Below are 19,657 nucleotides of genomic sequence, written 5' to 3' on the forward strand. Positions count from 1 at the left end.
CTTTAATGTAACTACAGTGGGATGCAAAACTCTCCCTCTCTCATACTGATCATAATCGCTGCTGTGGTTAATAAAACATTGCCCCAAATCAGGCTAAAGCTTCTCACTTGCCTCTTCCTCCCTCTCTCATACACTTACATGCAAAGATCATTTAATCAGCCAGCAGTCTGGTAACGAGGCTGGGTTAGAGATGTTGGTGCTGCAACAACGTCGTGCCTCCTCATTATTTGCGTGTTGTTTAAAGCATTTGAACATTAGAATAAACTTAAAACAGCATTTCTCTGTCTCTGACACAAGCCATGACCGTCTACTTTTCTCCACAGGGGAACAAAAGATCAATTTATAGAATATAACTGGATAAATTTGGAGTTTAATACTGAAATGGACTAAAATAAAAGACATATCTCGTAAAACCTCAATGCAAAATTAATATTTTTGTTCTTGTGGCTGAGGAGGTGCTGCGCACATCAGTGTATGAATGTGTGTGAATGGGTGAATCAGATATAATTGATCATATTGAATACAGTCTATTTAAAATCGTCATCATGACTTGATCGATGACAGCTGTACTCATTTTTGGATCCTCACTGCTAAATTTGTCTTTTCAGCTTGAATTCTTTATTTTTCAGGCTTTGGTAAAAGTTTTGTGAATGAAACACGGCCACAAATGGAGCGCGCCATGCGGTCTTTAATGGCAGGTTTTCCTCGGGAACAGTCGGCATGTGTCGGGCTGGAACGAGTTCAGAGGGAGAGTTTGTTGAACGCTCACACGGACGGTTTCTGTTTCGCAGAGTGAGAAACGTCACTTAAAAGTTTGAAGTAACTTTGAAGAGGTTTGAAGTGGAACCAGCATTCGAGAGGATATTCATCTCCATCACCTACACAAAATGTTATTAATCATCAAGGCCACATCAGATGCACTTTGCTCTCTCTGCTTCCCTCACAGCATTTGCATATTAGCCTCTACATTACAGTAAACTCAGTAATCTCCTGGCCAGACTGTGGCCCACACACACGCTGAACCAACACGTAACAAAACCTGAGCGACACTTCATTTCACTCCTCTTATCTTCTCTCGAGCGACGCCGCCTCTGCTGAGATGGCTCTGTCTGAGCGGAGACAAAGCAGACGTACCCGAGGAGGTTCAGACCTCGCCGGCTCCGGTCTATTTTCATCCACATGTGACCGTAGCGCATCAAAGGCATGCATCGCATTGAGTTGTGGGTGCATTTTGCCAAAGAAACACTTTAGCAAGAATGTGCAAAAAAAACAACAACAGAGCGGCAAAGGGAGTCGCTTCTCCTGAGCGCAGCTCTGGTGCAAATCTCAGGGGTAATTAGTATCTTTGTGCCGATTGAACACATCAAAAAGCTGCTCTGTCACATCTCGCCGGCAGCTTCATAATGCATGGGGGGAGAGAGAGAGAGAGAGAGAGAGAGAGGGGGAGACAGGCGGGGAGGGGGGGGAAGGTTGGGATGAGTAGGTGGTGCTGAGGTTGGTGGGTGGTTGAAGTGAACAGCTATATATCGCAATTACGACGACGCTCGGCAGAACGCGGCTGAGGTTCAATAAAGATTTTCATCTGCAGGATGGAAGAGGGTGAGAAGCCTGCCTATAGAAACTGTGGGTGTGTAATGAGATGCACAGAAACACACACACACAAAGAAACAGAGAGCGAGTGAGATGAGAGGAAAAAGAGAAATGTGAGAGAAAGAAAAGAAAGAGTGACACACGGAAGAAAAAACAAAGAGATAAATGGTTTGAAGGGGTGAGAGAAGCAGGTGATGGGATGATTCGGATGAAAGGGAGAATGAAGGAAGCATGGAAATGTCTTTACAGAGCGAATCCACCATTTTAGAAACAGCATGACCTTTCCTCACATAAAGCTCGATTTAAATTTAAAACTCAGACTGAATCAACATTTTTTGTTTTTTTTTGTTTTGCTTTGACCAAATTTATTTAGTAAAGAGTGACATATTCATCCTGCTGAGGAAGTTTTAAAGGTCTGGTGTGTCAGATTTAGTACAGACACATTAGCTGTGTCATGTCAGTATCCTCCCACCTGCTTTGAACGTCCCTGTTCCCAAAGTCAACTTGTCGTTTTAGGCTATTTGGCGAAGGGGAAGGTTGATGCACAGGGCTTTAACCGATGACAGTATCCTGACCTGTGTGTTGCGGTGCATTGTGGGATTTGTAGTACGAGCAGTGGAAGTGCGATTTATGACGTATGAAATTTTCCTTGAGTTTTTTCCTACATGCTCAGAGATGAAGAGTATTCATTTGGTTGCAATATGTAACTTCACTGCTAGGTGGCACTAGATCCTACACACTGGAGCTTTAACGCAGAAGGTTTTGTTTCCTGGGAGCAGCTATCTTAATGTTTTTTCATGATGTTTAATTAAGCTCATCACCATTTCTGTGGTCGTTTTCCTGCCTATGACCCCATTCTTGATCCCGCCAATGAGCTCTGTTGGAATAGCTGCAAAGCTGGAGATGTGGGCAGAAATCAGAGGTCTGGAATGAGGCGAGGATGAGCTGAGGTCACAGTTTGTTTATCGCTGAAACCTTTCCTTCAAAGGTTGGATCTTTACATAACCAACAAGTGTAAAGGGGCAATGTGGGGAGTGGGTGGATTAGATTAAGATGTTAATGTCAGTCCCACTGATTCGGTCTGGGCAGAGACTACATGAAGTCATCAGAGGACTTTGTGTCCTCTTCCAATAACATCTACATTCAAACTGTTTGATCAGACAAATACAACAAAATGACTCAACAGGAAACTCACCAGTATCATGTGACCGGTAGAGATGTCCATGTTGGAGTGGGCGGGCTCTTCGCTCCAGGAGGAGATGCTGCTCCGTGCTGAGGGGCTGACGGCTGGACCGCCATCGCTGAACTGAGACGACACACTGTTGATCCTGGAGGAGATCGGCTCTTGGCGCTCAGTCGGAGGTTTGACCGCCATGCGCTGCCGGCAGAGCTCCTACGGGAAGGAAAGGCGGGGACAGATACGTCAATGACCAGGTGACAAACCAATCATAGTAGACGCTGATGCCTTGCTCTGTCATGTAACCGTCAAAGGGAATAAAACACTTGTGACCCCATTTCACTTTGACGAACTGAGGGTGAAAAGCATCAACTGTGTTCTCATTGCACAACCTAAACGACAAGGAAATTTAATTTGTATTATTATCTCTGCATGTTGTTAAAGTTCATTAGTTTGACTGACTCATGGGAGGTCTTTAAAAACACCTGTGGGACCTTAAAACATTGATTTACGTAGTCAGGGTTGTGTCGTTTGAGGCTTATTTGTAGAAAAATCACCTGTGATTGGACGTCAGGAAGACACCGTCCAAAACTTTGACAAGAGAACTTCTTTGACACGTCGAGAAACGTCTGCGATTAAAGATTCATTTACCATTTCTGAGTCAGTGCAGGACTATCATAATCATGTCTGTCATCAAAGGTTGAGGCATCATGTCTTGCCAAAAAAAAAAAAAGAAGCTTATTCGTAATCATCCTAATTATTTTGGCTCCTCTTTCTGTACTTCAAAGTTCAAAAGCTGAAAAACAGCAAGAGTGAAATGGCAACTGCTTCCTTAATGAGCAAACATGAGTGCGGGGGGGTCGATCCCGGCGACAGACGATGGGATTAAAGTGTTCTGACCTTCACAGAAGAGAAATAAAGACTTTCAGTAAAGACTTTGTCATGGTCAATGCACAAAAAAACAAGAGTAAACGTCGATGTGGGCGTTTGAGGAAAAGATCCTGCAGATCGGTTGCAAACATCTGGGCTGGAATGAGTGAATGAGTAAAACTTTTTTCCAGCACACAGCAGTTAACCTCCAACTGCTGTTACACTGGCAGGCTTCCAGGGTGTCAGTGAAAAAACAACATGACTGCTCAGCAAGCCTCAGACAAATCACTGAATATGACGTCTTCCTTCAAACATCTGAAGATTTTCTGTTTGGATACATACAAACGAGTTCATACTCGAGTTCATACGGGAAACGTACGTGTGTTAGAGAAACATTGCAAAGGCCAACAAGAATACCGTAACATTGGAACATTTGTAATCATTTAGGATTTTAAAACCTCTACATATACTTCAGTCCCAAAGACGGATTCTCCGATATCTCTCTATAAGACGTAATTTCACATATCAACAAATTAAGAGACGTTTGCAGAAAGGCTTCATCGTTTTTGGTTAGGACAAATTCATTCAGATATTTGAATCAGACGTTCAGTGATATAAAAATAGAAAGAAATAGTTGAAATACTTTGCAGTCATGTCTTTGCTGACAGTTACTTACGAACGTATTCACAAATGAAAAGAAAAGCACAAAAAAAAAGAGCAATTAAAAATCATAAAATGTTAGAAATTCACTGACTAAATGTCGATGCAAGAGCTCGAAAGTCTTTGCTGACAAAATCTGATCTACAGCCGAGCTGGCAGCTTGTTCACCATCTTAGTTAGACTTGCAATAAACACTAAACACAAAGCTTTGTGTTCAGTCTTGCAGGTATTTAGTCACTGCGAATCTGTTGTCGATAACGGCACCGAGGGATCATGAAAGTCATACATCATGAAGGAAATGTTTGGACAAAATTTCATGGCAATCCATCGAATTCTAAGTAATCTAACTTCTGTAGTAATCTAAGTATCGTAATCTAAGCTCCTCCTGCATACTGCTGCCCATCACAAGCTCAGTTGCCGTATGACGATCAATACATCAGTAATCAATATGTCAGATGAAGACAATAAACTCAATCTATCTATAAAAACCGGGATAAGCACGTCACATCAGCGCACGTTAAGTTAAAGGAACGCGGTAATAAAAGCCTCCTGTCACATCCTCCACACGTGAAGCCATATATCAGCCCACGGAGGGCACTGACTGCGACTGCTGAATCTCTGCGGGTATCTGTGTTTCTTAATGAGAGAGATGCCGATGATTAACTAACGGCGTGTTTGATTGACGGTGGAGGTAATGCGAGCGGGCCTTCATTAGTCTGTATCTGATCCGACTGATGTTCTCGTAGGTCGGCCACGCTGACACTGATCTATGAGCTCGGACACGGACTCATAAATGTGTGCAGATTATTAAAGTGTGTGTGTCTAACACAAACATGCATGCGTGTGAACGGATACTCTGAACGAGAGCTAAATATATATTCTGCAGTTTTATTTAGAGACCTCGTCTTTATGGATGTTTCAGTTTGGTCGACTTCTGACAATGAATGCCGAGAAAATCCACAAACATCTTTGTTATTATTCAGTTTTCACCAATTAAAAACAATATTTAGAACATATTAAACACCTGACATCTTTACAATATCACTTTAATTTATTCGAAATGTTCGTTCGATAGTCGGAGGCCGAACGGATCTATCACTTTTAATTGTGTTTCAGAGCTGTTTGGCTGAAGCTTGTAAATCATCTTAGCTCGCGCCCCGAATAAAACATTTTAATCAATAGTCTGTATCGAGTGATTAATTTCTTTAATGGTTACATGCATAATAACTGGATGAATGTATAATGAGGCTTTCCATTAGGACTTTAATTGACCCAGTTAACCCCTGTGCTGTTTTTGGTGTAATGACAAGTTCAGTGTTGATTATCACGATGACTGACATACAATCTACTGTCCAGTTTGTTTGTGCGACAGCTCACATTACTACTAATATTTTATCCCGTTTTTCACCTCCGCGTTTCATCGCTTTCACTTAATGATTTTAAAATCTTGTTAGATCAGGAGGTTTGGAGCATCATTGCAACATTAACTAAAACTCTGCTTGGTGTAGAAAATTAAATGCCGCCGCATGTTTCACCGACTTATTGTTGTAGTCAGGAGAGTTCAGCACTAACTGGCCAATTTCACGTGTTTAATAAAAGACAAATATTGGCCCCATAAATAAACTCTCTGGCTGTTTTCACCCTCGGCAACACAACGTGGTGCCCAATCAGCGACGCCGGGGAGGGGGACCACATGATCGACGGCGTTCATATTTCAAACGAGCCCGCACGGTGAACTTTGCCGCAGCAGCAAATTCTTTTATGATGTAATTAAAACTGATTCAAAATGGCTTCCCCCCGAGAGCCAATTAGAGGACAAAAAGGCAAAAAAACTTGAAGGAGCTGCATAACCCCGGACAGGTTTAGAGTCTGAACAGCACAAATTTACAGCGTCTCTCAAGTCCCAGCACCTCCACCCGAGCTGCCGTCATACAAACACAAGTATCTTTATTTACAGCGTATTGATTCTCAACGAGACGCACTTCATCAAGTGTGCGAGAGGCGTCGCGTTAATCACCATGGTTTATGATCTGGAGGAGAGTCTGTGTGCGTTTGCCCAGCTTTGTCTCAACGTCGCCTTTTATTTGTGAATTTACAGAGTTAATGACAGAGCAGGTGAGACACGGACAGCAGACGTGATCAGTCTAATGAATGATGATTAACGCTGTTTTATTAATTTAAAACTGCCTTTAGTTTTTATTACTTTCTGTGTTAATTAACACGATTTCCTTCCTGTAAATTATTAGTTCTCCTTCATGTCAGTATTGGATTAAAATCTACTTGCACAGTTACAAACATTATTGTGATTGCAGATCTATCTGGCAGAGGCCGGTGCGTTCAAGGACATCCGATATTTCAGTCTCCTGCCAAACAGCTCGACAGTTTGAATGTAAAAAAAAGAGAAATCATCGTCTGCGTGAACTTATTTCTCTGTCAGCTCGTGAATGAAATGTCTTTGTTCAGGTTTTTAAAATCTGAGATGTTCGGCCACTCGTTCTCTCAGCTGCATTAACTTTGACGACTTTGAGTAAAGGCGGATAAATGTTCGGCGTGATGGATTACCGATCTCCAGCGAGCTTTTAGGTCTTTTCAAAATCGATTCTAAAAAAAACAACTGAAATTAATGAAAACAAATGTGTGTCTGGAAGGTAACAGATCAATCAATGAAGCAGCATTTAAAAGAAAGAAAAGAAATTGTGACTTTTTTAAAGCTTTTAGTGAGTGAACCTTCGTTATGCTACAAATAACTGAAGTGTAAAACTACAATTAAGCTCTTGTATAAAGTTCCAACACTGTGAAACAGCTGATTTAAAGAAACTACATTATCGTAAACACCAACAACCATTTCAGTGTTTTAATCATTACCAATTTGATTTGATTTTCCATCCAACCAATGACTTCTCTTTATGTCCTTAAGATAATTTTGTTTAGCGGCCTCACACTGAATAAAAGCTTTGACACAAAGACGTTTTGTTTTTTTAACAGAAAAATAAAAAGTAAGAAATCAATGAACGCGTCTGAAGAACAAGACGAGATGTTTGTGTGATCCGTGTCGTGCTTTAACAGTGCACGCTCCCTGCATGAATAAAGGTTAAAAGAAAAAGCCCCCTGACAACCCCCTCTCATGGGCGCCGTGCCAGGGAATCCACTTGGCGCCACATGACCGTCTCGAATCGTGCATCACCCCGGGGCGACGGCGGGCGTGTCGGTGATGGGAGGCGTGTGCCACCCAAAGCACCCCCTACTTCTTTATAAAAGCTTGCTAATGGGGGGACGGAGATCGGGGGGTGTCGGGGGGTGTCGGGGTGTGTCACCAGGGCCCATCAGGCCCGCAGGGCGCCTCTGTTTACATGCCCTCCTGACCAAAACAAATGTAGGGGCCTTCACCCGAGTGCTTCGCCTCTGTGCTTAAACAAACAAACAAATAAAAGGGGAACGTAGTGCAGTATGGGGGAGGCGAGGGAGGGTGGAGGACCAGGACTGAAGGACTGAAGAAAAGAGGACGGTGCTCAATGCTGACACCAATATGTTTGGACTGCAGCTGCCAGAAAGCTTTTACACTGATAATAAACATCTACATATCACCATGTTCATGATTTTATTAGGAATATAAGTATAAAGTTTGGGATACAAGTGGACATGGTTGAACTATTGGTGCTACAGTTCCTGTTTCCTTCATCACTGTGTTAATGAAAGCAGCTTTTGGAAAAATGTCCATCAGATCTGAAAAATCACATTAATTTCTACCAGGACCCAAAGCCAGCAGGTCTATCCTCACAGCAGAACCTGTGGGTGGACACCATGTCGAGAGCCGTCTAACTACAGATGTTGAATTATCATGGACTCGTGTTGCCAGACTAATGACTGCCACCAACACATTGGTGCAGGTGGAAAGTCCAGCAGAACCTATGCTGACCCAACCGAGCTCAACTGCGTCGTGGATCTTCAGTAACAATGTTCAAAGCCTCCAAAGCTAAAGCCTGCAGTGTTTCTGAGTCATGGTTCCTTTTTGCAACATTACATTAACATTACATTACTTCCTGCAGCAGCACTGGACATGAAATCCCTCCTGAGACACGGACAGGACATGATGCACTGACGGGTTTGTGCAAAAGTCCAGTGAATGCTCCTGAGTGAATCCCTGGCTGCAGAAGACATAACTCTACACTGAAATCCAACATCCTATTATACATCCCATCATTACTGCGATTAAATTCTAATGACATTTATTAATACTTCAAATCAAAATGTTTAATCAAATCCACTTCAGGTCGAACACTTTCCAAAGACAAGAAGTGCGATCTTGATGAACTGTATTTAAAAGGTGCTCTGTTTTTATTTTATGTTTTTAATCCCTTTTTATCGCTGAAGGATGAACAAGCTGTAACAATTTTAAAAATACACTTTCACTACCTTCCCGTTCTCCTATAATAAAATCCTGTGGACTGGTTTCTTCTCAACTGGGGCGACTTCTCTACACGGGGGTCCAAAGTCAAAGCTTCACTGCAGAGCATGTGAAATACATGTGACACATCACATCTTTAATGAAAGGCTGTTATCAGCAAATTGATGTGTTTACCCAAGAGCAGGTGAAGGAGAAGAAAAGGAAATAAAATAGAAAGCAGCAAGAGAAAGGACGTTAATCTGAATCGAGATGTCCTGAACATGTTTTTATTCTTTGGCAGGGCGAGGACGATGTTATGACGCCTGTGAGGCTCCTTGAAATAGAGAAAGAAAACAAATGTACTAGAAAAATATCATAGCAAGTCATAAAATGTTTGATTTGTGTCTTAAAAACTTGACAAAGATGCAAACGTGCTGAGTTATCTCTGCCACTTTCCGAAGCGTTCCTCATGTTTCACCAGATTTCACGGCGCAGGTGATGATATCTCTAAATACAATAACGTCGCCTCCAGATAACGTCTCTCGATTTGTGGAGAAATCCATGCAAAAAGTTGAGCCGCGCTGCAATCGAGTGCAACGATCTCACACACTGCTGGGGGATAAGTTTCTTCTACTTCACGGGGAGAACAGAGACTTTCAGAGGGAGATAAAAGTTTGAATCCGATGTAAAGATAAACCGAAGGTGACGTTGTAGACTCCCATGTCGGTGGTGGAGTAATCCAGGGACTGACTGACTGACTGAGGAGCATCATCCACCATCTCAGACAGACTGCACACACCCCCCCTCTGTCAATCAACTTCTCCTTTGTCAGTGTCGACCAATCCCACGTCGCCGTTTCGCTGGGACCGCTTGATTGACAAGCCGGGGAGCGGAGCGATGAAGGTGGAGGGGATTCAGGGGGAGCGGTTGGCACGGTGACGTGTACAACAGAATGAAAGTGTGTGTGTGTGTGTGTGTGTGTGTGTGAAGTGAGGCCTCAAACAAACGCGCCAAGGGCAAGAAGCATTAACATGCAGTAGCTGGTGAGTGTGTGCATGCATATATGTGTGTGTGTGTTTGTGCATGCATATATGTGTGTGTGTGTTTGTGCATGCATATATGTGTGTGTGTGTGTTTGTGCATGTTTATGTGTGTGTGTGTGTGACAGCCAGCATGAAGGAGCTGCAGTAGTAAGGCCGTCAGGCAGCCTGCCGCTTCCTGTCTGCTTTAATTGCATGTAGCCCTAGAGACTGCACACACACACACACACACACACACACACACACACACACACACCGAATCCAGCCCAGGGAACCCCTCTACACAGCAGCGCTGACAAAGAGACGAGGCTTACACGGCTAAGATGGGAGCTGAACACCGAGGTCTTTCACTGAGGAAGACGACGACGGCTCGCTGTCGAGACTCGATAAAGACGACACGGGAGAGAGAATCAACCGGGGGAGCTTTGGGAGCCTGAGCCGAGCGGGGCCGAGCAAAAAAACTCCCAAGAACGAGCAACACGGGTGTTTTTTGTTAGCTATTAATCAGATAAATAATCCGTAAAAACACAGTCTTAATTAGCATTTTCCAATTAGAGGCTTAAAGCGAATCTCGGAGGCAAGTAACCGTGAAGATAAGTTCAGGGAAAAGCAAATATTTTACGTAGAGGAGAGGGGAGGCGTGTCATTGGACGTGTTGAATGTCAGACTTTCTCAAACTCTCTTCTTTTACTCAGCAGTTCATATTTTAGATCTTTATGCAGAAATCACATCACAGGTGATGAGGTAACCCGCTAACGCAAGAGCAAAAAATAAAATAAATCCCCCTGGAGAAGAGCATGAAATGTAAGCACTTAGGGGATGGGCTGGGCTCATTATAAAATCAATGCTCACAGGACCACTCTCATTTAAAAACATGGTGGGGAAAAGGTCAGACAGAGAGAGAGAGAGAGGGAAAAATCTCAATCTAATTCTTTGCTCAAAAAGCCACTTAATATTGGATTCTGTAAATTAAATTTCACACCCCGCTATTCCGGCCAAAGGATAATTACAGCAAGCAGAGGGGGGAATGGAAATGACTGGAGGTGGAAAACCTGTTGGATTGGTGATATCGCGTCATAGCTCAAACATCGAGTTATAGCAGGGGACGGAAATCAGCGCACGGCATCGATCAAGCGACAGAAACGGAAATAAAACTCGCAGCTGAAGATGATTGGCTGGAGCACGGTGAGGTCACCGAGCACGCCGCAGTGACGGCTTCATCACCGCTCACAAAATAAAGAATGATCTGCAGACGTCATCTTAGCAACGCCTGACTCCCTCTCAGATAATCCAACCGCCTGTCGATCAAAACAGCCACGACATCCTTCAACCCTGCATAACTTTAAGCCTTAATATAACCTGAACAGGTGAGTTGTATATAAATTCACCCTCAGTACAGTTGTCATGAACGGGGAAATTAGCTACAGAGACCAAAACTGTTTTTTGTACCAGGCTGTAAACATGTTTATTTCTGCTGTGAAGTTTTGAACATGGGGACTTATGGAGACTGACTCACTTCTGGAGCCAGCCTCAAGTGGACGTTAGAGGAACTGCAGTTTTTTACCTTCACTATGATTTAAATGATTTTATTTTTTACATAGAATACAGGAATGTGAATTTGTGTGTTCATACTAATATAATTGTACAAACTTTGGCGGGTAATTAAATTTTATGAAATATACTTTTATATCAGTGTTTGCAGGGCAAAATAGCTACATGATTAACTGGATAGTAAAGCGGGAAATAGTTATAGTTATGTTTAATAATAATTTATTCAGTGAATTAGCTCCAAAACGATTAAATAAAACAAGGCAACCAGTGAATTAACACAATCCAGTGATGAGGGGTCACAAAACATCATTTTAAGCTGCATCTTTTATTACAATTCTAAAAAAAACACAAATCTTTTTCCGATGCTGCAGTAGCACCTCCTACCTGATAGGTGGCGGTAGCATCGCTGGTGGCGTCCGTCCCCAGGTTGGTGAGCTTCTCCTTGAGCTTGTGGTGGGAGCGGTGGCGCAGGCAGTAGACCACGGTGGAGGCGAGCAGCACGCCGACGATGCACAGGATGGACACCACGGTGAGGACCAGGAACTTGGTGGACTCCGCCTGGCTGTACTTGGTGGGGATCTGGTTGATCTGGCTTCCCTGTGGGGCCAGAGAAGACACAGACAGAGGGGTTAATAATTTCCGATTATTATTTTCATGTGAGGTGAGGCTCCCTGTGCAGAGTGCAGAGAGGAAGTTTGGACTCATCCATCATGCTAAAAATGATGGCAGCAGGTGCTCTGGAATAAACTCAAGAGGGAGAAAACTACAAACCTAAAAGTGATTTTACTCATCACTGAGACATGAGGAACTAATCTGCATCATCGGGTGTTTGATTGGAGCACACCTGCAGACTTCCTGGCACAAGCTTCCACCAAATAATCCCCCCAAAAAAACCCAGTGAGATCCTTGATCCGGCTGTGATCTATCTGATCCCTCTTAAAAGTGTTAATTATGACGAACGTGTGAATCACATGGTTCTTTTCTTTTTTTTGGAAAGACATAAATATGCATATGACTGTGCTCGATGAAAAGTATAATCACAAGCGTTTGTTCCACCATCTGTGCCCAGGAGTGCACAGAATACATAAACTCCTGTTTAGCAGAGCATTGTGTATGTGCCTCGACAGCTCGCCGCACCGTTTGCTGTACTGGAGGAATTTTTTCTAACAGACGCTTCAGCCGTCTTGAGAAAGCGCCTCGCCAAATTTCGACCTCGGCGGTACTTTAATCCCAGATCCTTCGGCAAACAATTTGGGGGAAGATGAAAGATTTCTCCTCGTGCGGTCTGCTGCTTCAGATAACACAACGGACACGTACTGTACGGCAAAAGTCTCCGTTTGAACCGCTCCGTGGAAAAAAAACAAGACACGGCACGGCGGTAATTTCAGCACAGGATGCTGCTGTTCATGTTCAGACACCGGCGAGCTCAGGATAATGGGCCTGTTGCGTTTTTTTACCTGACTACTAAGAGTTAACAATAGGCAACATAATTCCCCATTATTACACACTGCGTAATGATCCTGACAACAAAGAGCGAGGTAAGAACCAGAGCTGCTACAAATTGCACCGCCGATGACGAGGCCTGCGAGTCGTCCTCGCAAAGAATAATCAAAAGAAATCAATAGCGAAGGGAAAAAAGAAACATCTTTGCAGCGCCGGTGCAGAAACGTAAAGCTTTGCTCGTCATCAGCTCGGCCTGAGAGTCATTTCATGCTGCATATGAAGCTTCTTTGGTATTATTATTTTTTGAGAGAAAGGTGCTCGAGAAAAGCAGAAGGCCTGTCTCCAGAGAGAGAGAGAGGGAGAGGGAGGGCTTTAAAATAAAGAAAAAAAAAATCCCTGTCCATCGGTGGTAGAGGTCACAGAGATTAGGCGAGGTGCGGCGTGGTGAGTTAATGGAAAGGAGGCTTTGAAAGCAGTCGGGAGAAAAGGCGGAGGAGGTGGAGGTGGAGGTGGAGGAGGGGGGGGCCTTGTCGAATCCCTCCTGCCTGCCTGTCATGCTCAGAGAAACCCTGAAACCCTGGGAGGTGGGAAACGCAGCGCTCCTTACCCCCCCTCTGCACACGGATTGTTCAGGAATCCTTGTGAGGTTTCAGGGAGTGACCCCCACCCTCCACTCCATGATGCCCTCCGTCCACCCTGCACCCCCTCTATGATTTCATTCATTGCTTTGCTTCTTACATTCAGCACCTGATAAAGAGCGCCTGCAGAAAAGAACCCACAATGCAAGAGGGGGGGGGGGACAACAGTTGTCCGACGCTTTGTGGGGCGTCCAATTTGCTTGCCGAGCTCTGAGCCGTACTGTAAAAGCTGGTTGCATAGTAATGTGACGGCCTTGAAAGGAAACAGTGGGCGTCTCTGACTGGGGGCGCTGCAGCTGAAGACTGTTCTGTCAGCGCTCGAGGGCGGGGGGGGGGATAAAAATGAAATAAAGAATGTGAAGAAGTTGAGCACGTATAAAAGATTTATCTACTAGTAACTGCGAGTTAGCACGGAGGCTGTTCATGAATGAGTAATGAGCATGAAGCAGGGCTTCTGTTTGTGTTGGCCTCGTATGGCTGCAGGTATTAACGCTGCACTACACCTCCGTGAAGAAAAAAAAACAGCAGATGAAATTGATTGTGTGTTTTTTAATGTTTCTTTTTATTAATGCGATCTTAATGTAAAAGATCGCAGCAGGAAATATTAAAGGAAGCGTCGTAAACAAAACGTATCTGAGCGGTACGGCCTGTGTGCGTACGAGGACATTAATAATGCATTAGTGCTGATTCCACATGCTTCCACTGCAATCATCCTGCAAAATGTATTTTTTTTATTTATTTATTTTTTTTTCCATGGATCGAATAACTTCATTTGTCATTTTACTCCCCGAGTCGTCTCATTGTTTTGTCAAATTAAGTTTCATGGAGAGGGATTGCATCTTGCTCGGCTAGTAATGGCCCATAATTCAAGGCTCTAACTGTAACAGCTCAGTCATCTTTCACAGGACAGATGCCGGCGTTTTCCAACACACACACACACACACACACACACACACACACACACACACACACACACACACACACACACACACACACACACACCTCCTCCTCCTCCCACCCTTGGTCTCTTTATCATAGCTGCCTAACATGTCTGTCTATTGATTCAAACAAATGTAGCCTGACCCCACCTGCTTAATCAAGTTTGGTTGCAGTTGTTAGTAGCAGTAAAGGGGTGGAGGAGTGTGTGTGTGTGTGTGTGTGTGTGTGTGTGTGTGTGTGTGTGTGTGTGTGTGTGTGTGCGTGCGTGCATGTGTGTGTGTGTGTGAGCTATGAAAAATGAGCAGCCGCTCTGCTCGCTCTGCAGAGGCAGATGTAGCAGAAATTTGCAATGATTGAAAATCAAATGTTTGCTCAGGATGGGAGGTGGAACGTTCACACGCACACACACACACACACACACACACACACACACACACACACACGCACGCACACAGGAGCCAGTGCATGCAGTCATTGCCGTGCAGAGGACTGTGTAACCTTTTCAGTAACACAGCATGAAATCCGACACTTGGAAATATCGTGCAAACTTGTTTAATGCCTGTATCTGCATCGCCCGTTCTTCTTCTTGTCATAAGTGTGTCACCTACACTCCGACGATAAGAGGTTATCTGCTCCGCTCTGCAGCTCTGAGGCCTTTTTCTTAACTCGCCCCCCTGTGGCTTAACACTTTCAATCAAATTACATGTTGATGTAGAGAGCTGCGACCGCTAAGGTGAACTGCAGCCCAGCGGAGAGGAATTAAAGGAAATGTAACGTTTGCTGGCACGACTGTAGGAGTGGATTTCAAAGAAACTGAGACGGTAATCGCTGTGACTCGATGTTTGGTGGCTAAAAGGAACACAGCCAGAGTGAAACAGCACAACCACCAGACTTCAATCTGGACTGTTTCTGGCTCAGATGTCAGATGAATTATTTTAAATCATCATATGACGCAGGGAAAGAAGGGGAATCAGACGTCGCGATCGAGTCTGTTTCAGTGAGCGGCCAGAAAATGAAAAAGGAAAAAATATTGTCTCCCCAAAAGGAGCCGAGAGGAGCAGGGAGCTCCTTTCATGCCTCTCCTTCTCTATTGTCCATCTGGCCCCAGCACAGAAAAAAAAAAAAAAACGATTGTACTTGCAAATTTTTCATTTCACATAGGCAAACATGATTTGACATACAGTGTGCAGCTCCTCCTCACTGAGTTACAAAAAAAATAAAGAAAGCATTAAGATAGCCCCCGTCAAGGATGCTGGCTTAGCTTGGCTGTTAGACGCTGCTGCTGGGTTCAGCCCTTTTCAGCAAATATCAGACACACTCCCCACAGACAGACAGACAGACAGACAGACAGACAGACAGACAGGCAAGAGGACATGAATAAAAACCCTTTAGAAATCAGAGCGAAGAAACGTTTCATCACGGTGTATTTTTGAGGGATTTTTTTGTTACGTCTCCTCTGGTGAATTTCTGATCTTAAAAATCTGCTTCGCGTGACGTGTACAGGCAGCATTCGGATTCATCCACTTTGTGCAGCTGTTGTGGCTAAAAGAAAAATGTGGGGAAATTAATTAAGAAATTAAGATTAAATCAGTTCTAAAAAAAAAATAAAAAGTGCAGTGAGCCTCCTGTGGTAGAAGTGAAAGTGGAGCTTTGGGTATCTGGATTTGAGATGAAGATTTGGTGGTGGAGGGGTTAGGTCTCCTGGTTGGTGTGTGTGTGTGTGTGTGTGTGTGTGTGTGTGTGTGTGTGTGTGTGTGAAGGGGGGTGTGGATTAGCCAGGCTTCCATAGACAAAAGGCAGATGGATTTGCACGGCTCTGGCTTATTCAGAACGGGTGAAAAAAGGTCAGAGGGAGAGCGGCGGCCGGCTATTGTCTTCCTCTACGGCGACCGCTGTAGGAAACAAAGATCTGTCCCTCACCTCCGATTCATCCCGGGGCCTTTGAAAAAGTTCAGCCGGGTTTTTTCTTTTTTTTTTTACCAAAACCTTTCAGCAAACAAGCGCACAGAAAACACACATGCATGCACATGAACGCACACACACAGCTGCACATGGAAGTAAGCAGATGTATCCACACGTTCTGATATGCAGGATGGTTTTTTTTTACATTTGGTACGCTCACATCTGCAGGTGCACACTTGGACACACTTGCATGTCACACCCACACACACACACACACACTCAAACGCTGTACATGCTCACACACTTCTGTGTGCACGCAGAAATACACACGAACTGAAGCCAAAGTCCAAAAACACAATGTGTTAAAAAAATCAACCCCAACGACATAAAATACCAAAATCCATCTCGTGAAGATGGACTTCTAAATCTGACAGAGACGATTTCACTGCCTTCACGTCTTTGCCAGACGAAACAGTGTGAATCAGTTTCTCAGTGATATCACACGTTGCATACAAATTAGGATTCTCCTCCAAGTTACACTTGCAAACGCTACAAATAAATAAAGAAATAAATAAAAAATGCACATCATGATTTAAAGTTTCACTCCAGCGGTGTGAGAAAATGAAAACAGCAGCAAATCCCATTAAATTAAATGTTATCGCAATGTTACGGTGAGATGCAGCTGCATGAAGCCCCCTCGACCAGGGCGCGCCGTCAATCAGTGTCTAAACTCCACGGATACTCCCAACACTCGCGTGTTCACACCTCAAAAAAAAAAAAAAATTGGACTTTTGGCTGAGACTAATCAATTCATGAGATTTACCAAAGAACGGAAAAGATCTGCGACGAATTATGAGATGCACGATTTGAAAAAAATGAAATAAAATGAAGGGACTGTGCGTAAAAATGTGCAGGACGCACTCTGACCAGTCCAACAGAGGAATGAATGAAGGGAACAGCAGCAGCACGAAAGCATCTCAGATTTTTTTGGGGGATAAATGGCAGAAAAATTCAACAGCAGAAGGTAAAAAAACATTAACATGCAGAACAACAATTAAATCCTACCAAAAATCCATGGTGAGGTGATGCAACAGACACCTCCTCCCGCGTCTATTTCCCATTCCAGTCCGGCTGCACCGACACCACCGAATCAGAGACAGCACCACACCGGTGGCTGCGCAGGAGCAGGAGGAGGAGGAGGAGGAGGAGGAGTGACTGAGTGAGTGGGAAAGAGAGGGAGTTTCATCACCTCCCATCGTTCCCTTTCTCTCCTTTGAAAAAAAAAAATTAAAAAAAAGAAAGTTCCCGGCTTCCTCTCCTCCTCCTCCTCCTTCTCCTCTTCTTTCTTTTTCCGCCATTTGCTTCTCATCCGTTGCAAAAAAAAAAAGAGGAAAAATGCACCAACAGATTTTTTTCTCTGTTCTCTGACGCAATTCGGCACAAGCTTGGAGAGGAGAGGAGGAGAGGAGAGGAGAGGAGAGGAGAGGAGAGAAGAGGAGAGGAGAGGAGTAGGAGGACCAGCAGCTTCCTCCACTTCCACAGAGAGGAATGAAATGCTATTTTTTTTTTCCCTGAGAGAGAGAGACTACAAAGTGCGCTGTGGGGCTCCTCCTTATATCCCTCCATCCCTCCCTCCATTGCCTGCCTGTCTACAGCACATGTCACCTCCCCTCGTTGCCATGGCGACGGCTCCACATGTTGCCGACAGGAGGAGGAAGAAGAGGAGAGGAAGAGGAGGTGAGGACAAGAGGGAGGAGGAGAAGGGAATTGAACAGGGGGGGAGGAAATGAGGAAAGAGGAAAAGAGGAGAGCCTGGAAGGAAGGAAGGAAGGAAGGATGAGGAGGAGGAGGAAAGGAATAAGGAGCGGCAGAGCGAAGAGGAGAAGGAGCAGAAAGGAGGAGGTTGTGAGGAGAGAGGAGAAGCAAAATCGCTCCTCTTTACGACTCCTTAAAATCTTGTTTTCCTTCATTCGGTCACTTGTTTGTGGAAATATCTGGAGGCAGATCTGCTGCCGAGAAGCTGCTGCTCGACTCACGGAAAGTCCAGAGTGATCTCCACCATCGTGACTTTAATATGATTTTCAGCCTCTATCAGAGACTGCGACTCGTTCAGATGAAGATGTTTTTGCATAGTTGTAGGAAAACTCAGGCTGACGTGTCAGGACATCTCATGTAAACCCTAACTCTGCTGGCTGGCCGTTCTTTAATTCTCTTACCCTCTCCCATGTTTGCTGCCTGTTAGTCTCTTCCTCCATTGGTCGCAGCGCTCCTTCTACACTCTCCTCAGCTAATAACTCATTAGCCCTTTTGTTGATTACACGTGGTGCCATGAGTGTGTGTGTGTGTGTTGTGTGTGTGTGTGTGTGTGTGTGTGTGTGGTGTGGTGTGTGTGTGGGTGTTGGGTAGTCATTTCTAAGTACAGCACAAACTGTTACTGTCAGCTGAAGCAGATAATGATAGATGGGACGATGTCGATGTTGCACGTGTGACTGACAAAGTTCATTTACTTTGTTTTACTTAAAGGATGAAGTTGATCCTTGGATTGAGAAACTGGAAGATTTGATTTCATTTGAACTGGAATCTGTGAGCAAACTGTAACTTTGTGTTTTACTTGTGATCAGCAGCTTCATCATTGAAAGAGTTTAAGCCACGTGCTGCCAGTGTTGTCCAACGTATTTATGGGTCAGGGTTCGGGAACTGAGCCCGACCCCTGAAGGGGACATGAGGTACGCAGTCTTTCCCCTCAGTTGGTCCGATCGCCTGGCTAGTTGCCGCGGGTCTACGATCCAATCCTGATCATCGATTTGGGTTTTTGAATGACATATAATGCAGACTTTATTTAAAAGTCTTTATTCTTCATAAAATCCAATATGAAATGAAAAGAAAGCCAAATAGTGGGGCCGTAGTTTAGTCAGTTGGTCGAGCAGCCGCCCCATGTGTGTTGGCTCAGTCAGCCCAGGGTTCGAATCCGACCTGTGGCTCTCCCCCTTCCCCTCTCTCCTCTCCACATTTCCTGTCACTCTTCAGCTGTTTATCAAAATAAAGCTTGAAAAAAAAAAAAGAAAGCCAAGCAGTTTTACAAATGAAAGTCCAAACTAAATATCGTCTGCATACGGGCAACGTTTCGACCTTTAACTGGTCTCCTCAGGTAGGGTTAGGTATTTTTAATATAATTCTTGTCTAAACGTGGTTACTGGTTCTGGACTAAGAGGTTGTTTCTGTACTGACATTTAGTTACTGTAAACGAACACACTGCGTCCGTGATGAGCTAGAATCCAGATGAATCCGTCAGGCCGGTATCACGTGACGCTGTCGAAGTCTACATGTATATTTCTGAAGTGTTTGTTTTGTTTGACTGATGCTTTTTTATTTAGTTGGACTTTACACTCTGTTAGTGTCCGTCGCTGCGGTCATTTCACAGCTGAACGGACTTTTTCAAAGCACTTTGAGTAAAAAGGACAAG

At 44.1% G+C, this 19,657-nt stretch overlaps 1 protein-coding gene across 1 annotated transcript in view; it reads right to left on the minus strand.

Annotated features, from left to right (window-relative positions):
- LOC104930077 (receptor-type tyrosine-protein phosphatase N2) overlaps window positions 1-19,657 on the minus strand; it is a 194,601-nt gene that overhangs the window by 35,897 nt on the left and 139,047 nt on the right. Inside the window, exons 13-14 of the mRNA XM_027288987.1 lie at window positions 11,657-11,869; window positions 2,786-2,983 (exon numbers count right to left, since the gene is read on the minus strand). Coding sequence (XP_027144788.1) covers window positions 2,786-2,983; window positions 11,657-11,869 — 411 coding nt within the window. The remainder of the gene's footprint in view (window positions 1-2,785; window positions 2,984-11,656; window positions 11,870-19,657) is intronic.

This window comes from Larimichthys crocea, chromosome II (assembly GCF_000972845.2).
Source record: "Larimichthys crocea isolate SSNF chromosome II, L_crocea_2.0, whole genome shotgun sequence".
Taxonomy (NCBI): domain Eukaryota; kingdom Metazoa; phylum Chordata; class Actinopteri; family Sciaenidae; genus Larimichthys; species Larimichthys crocea.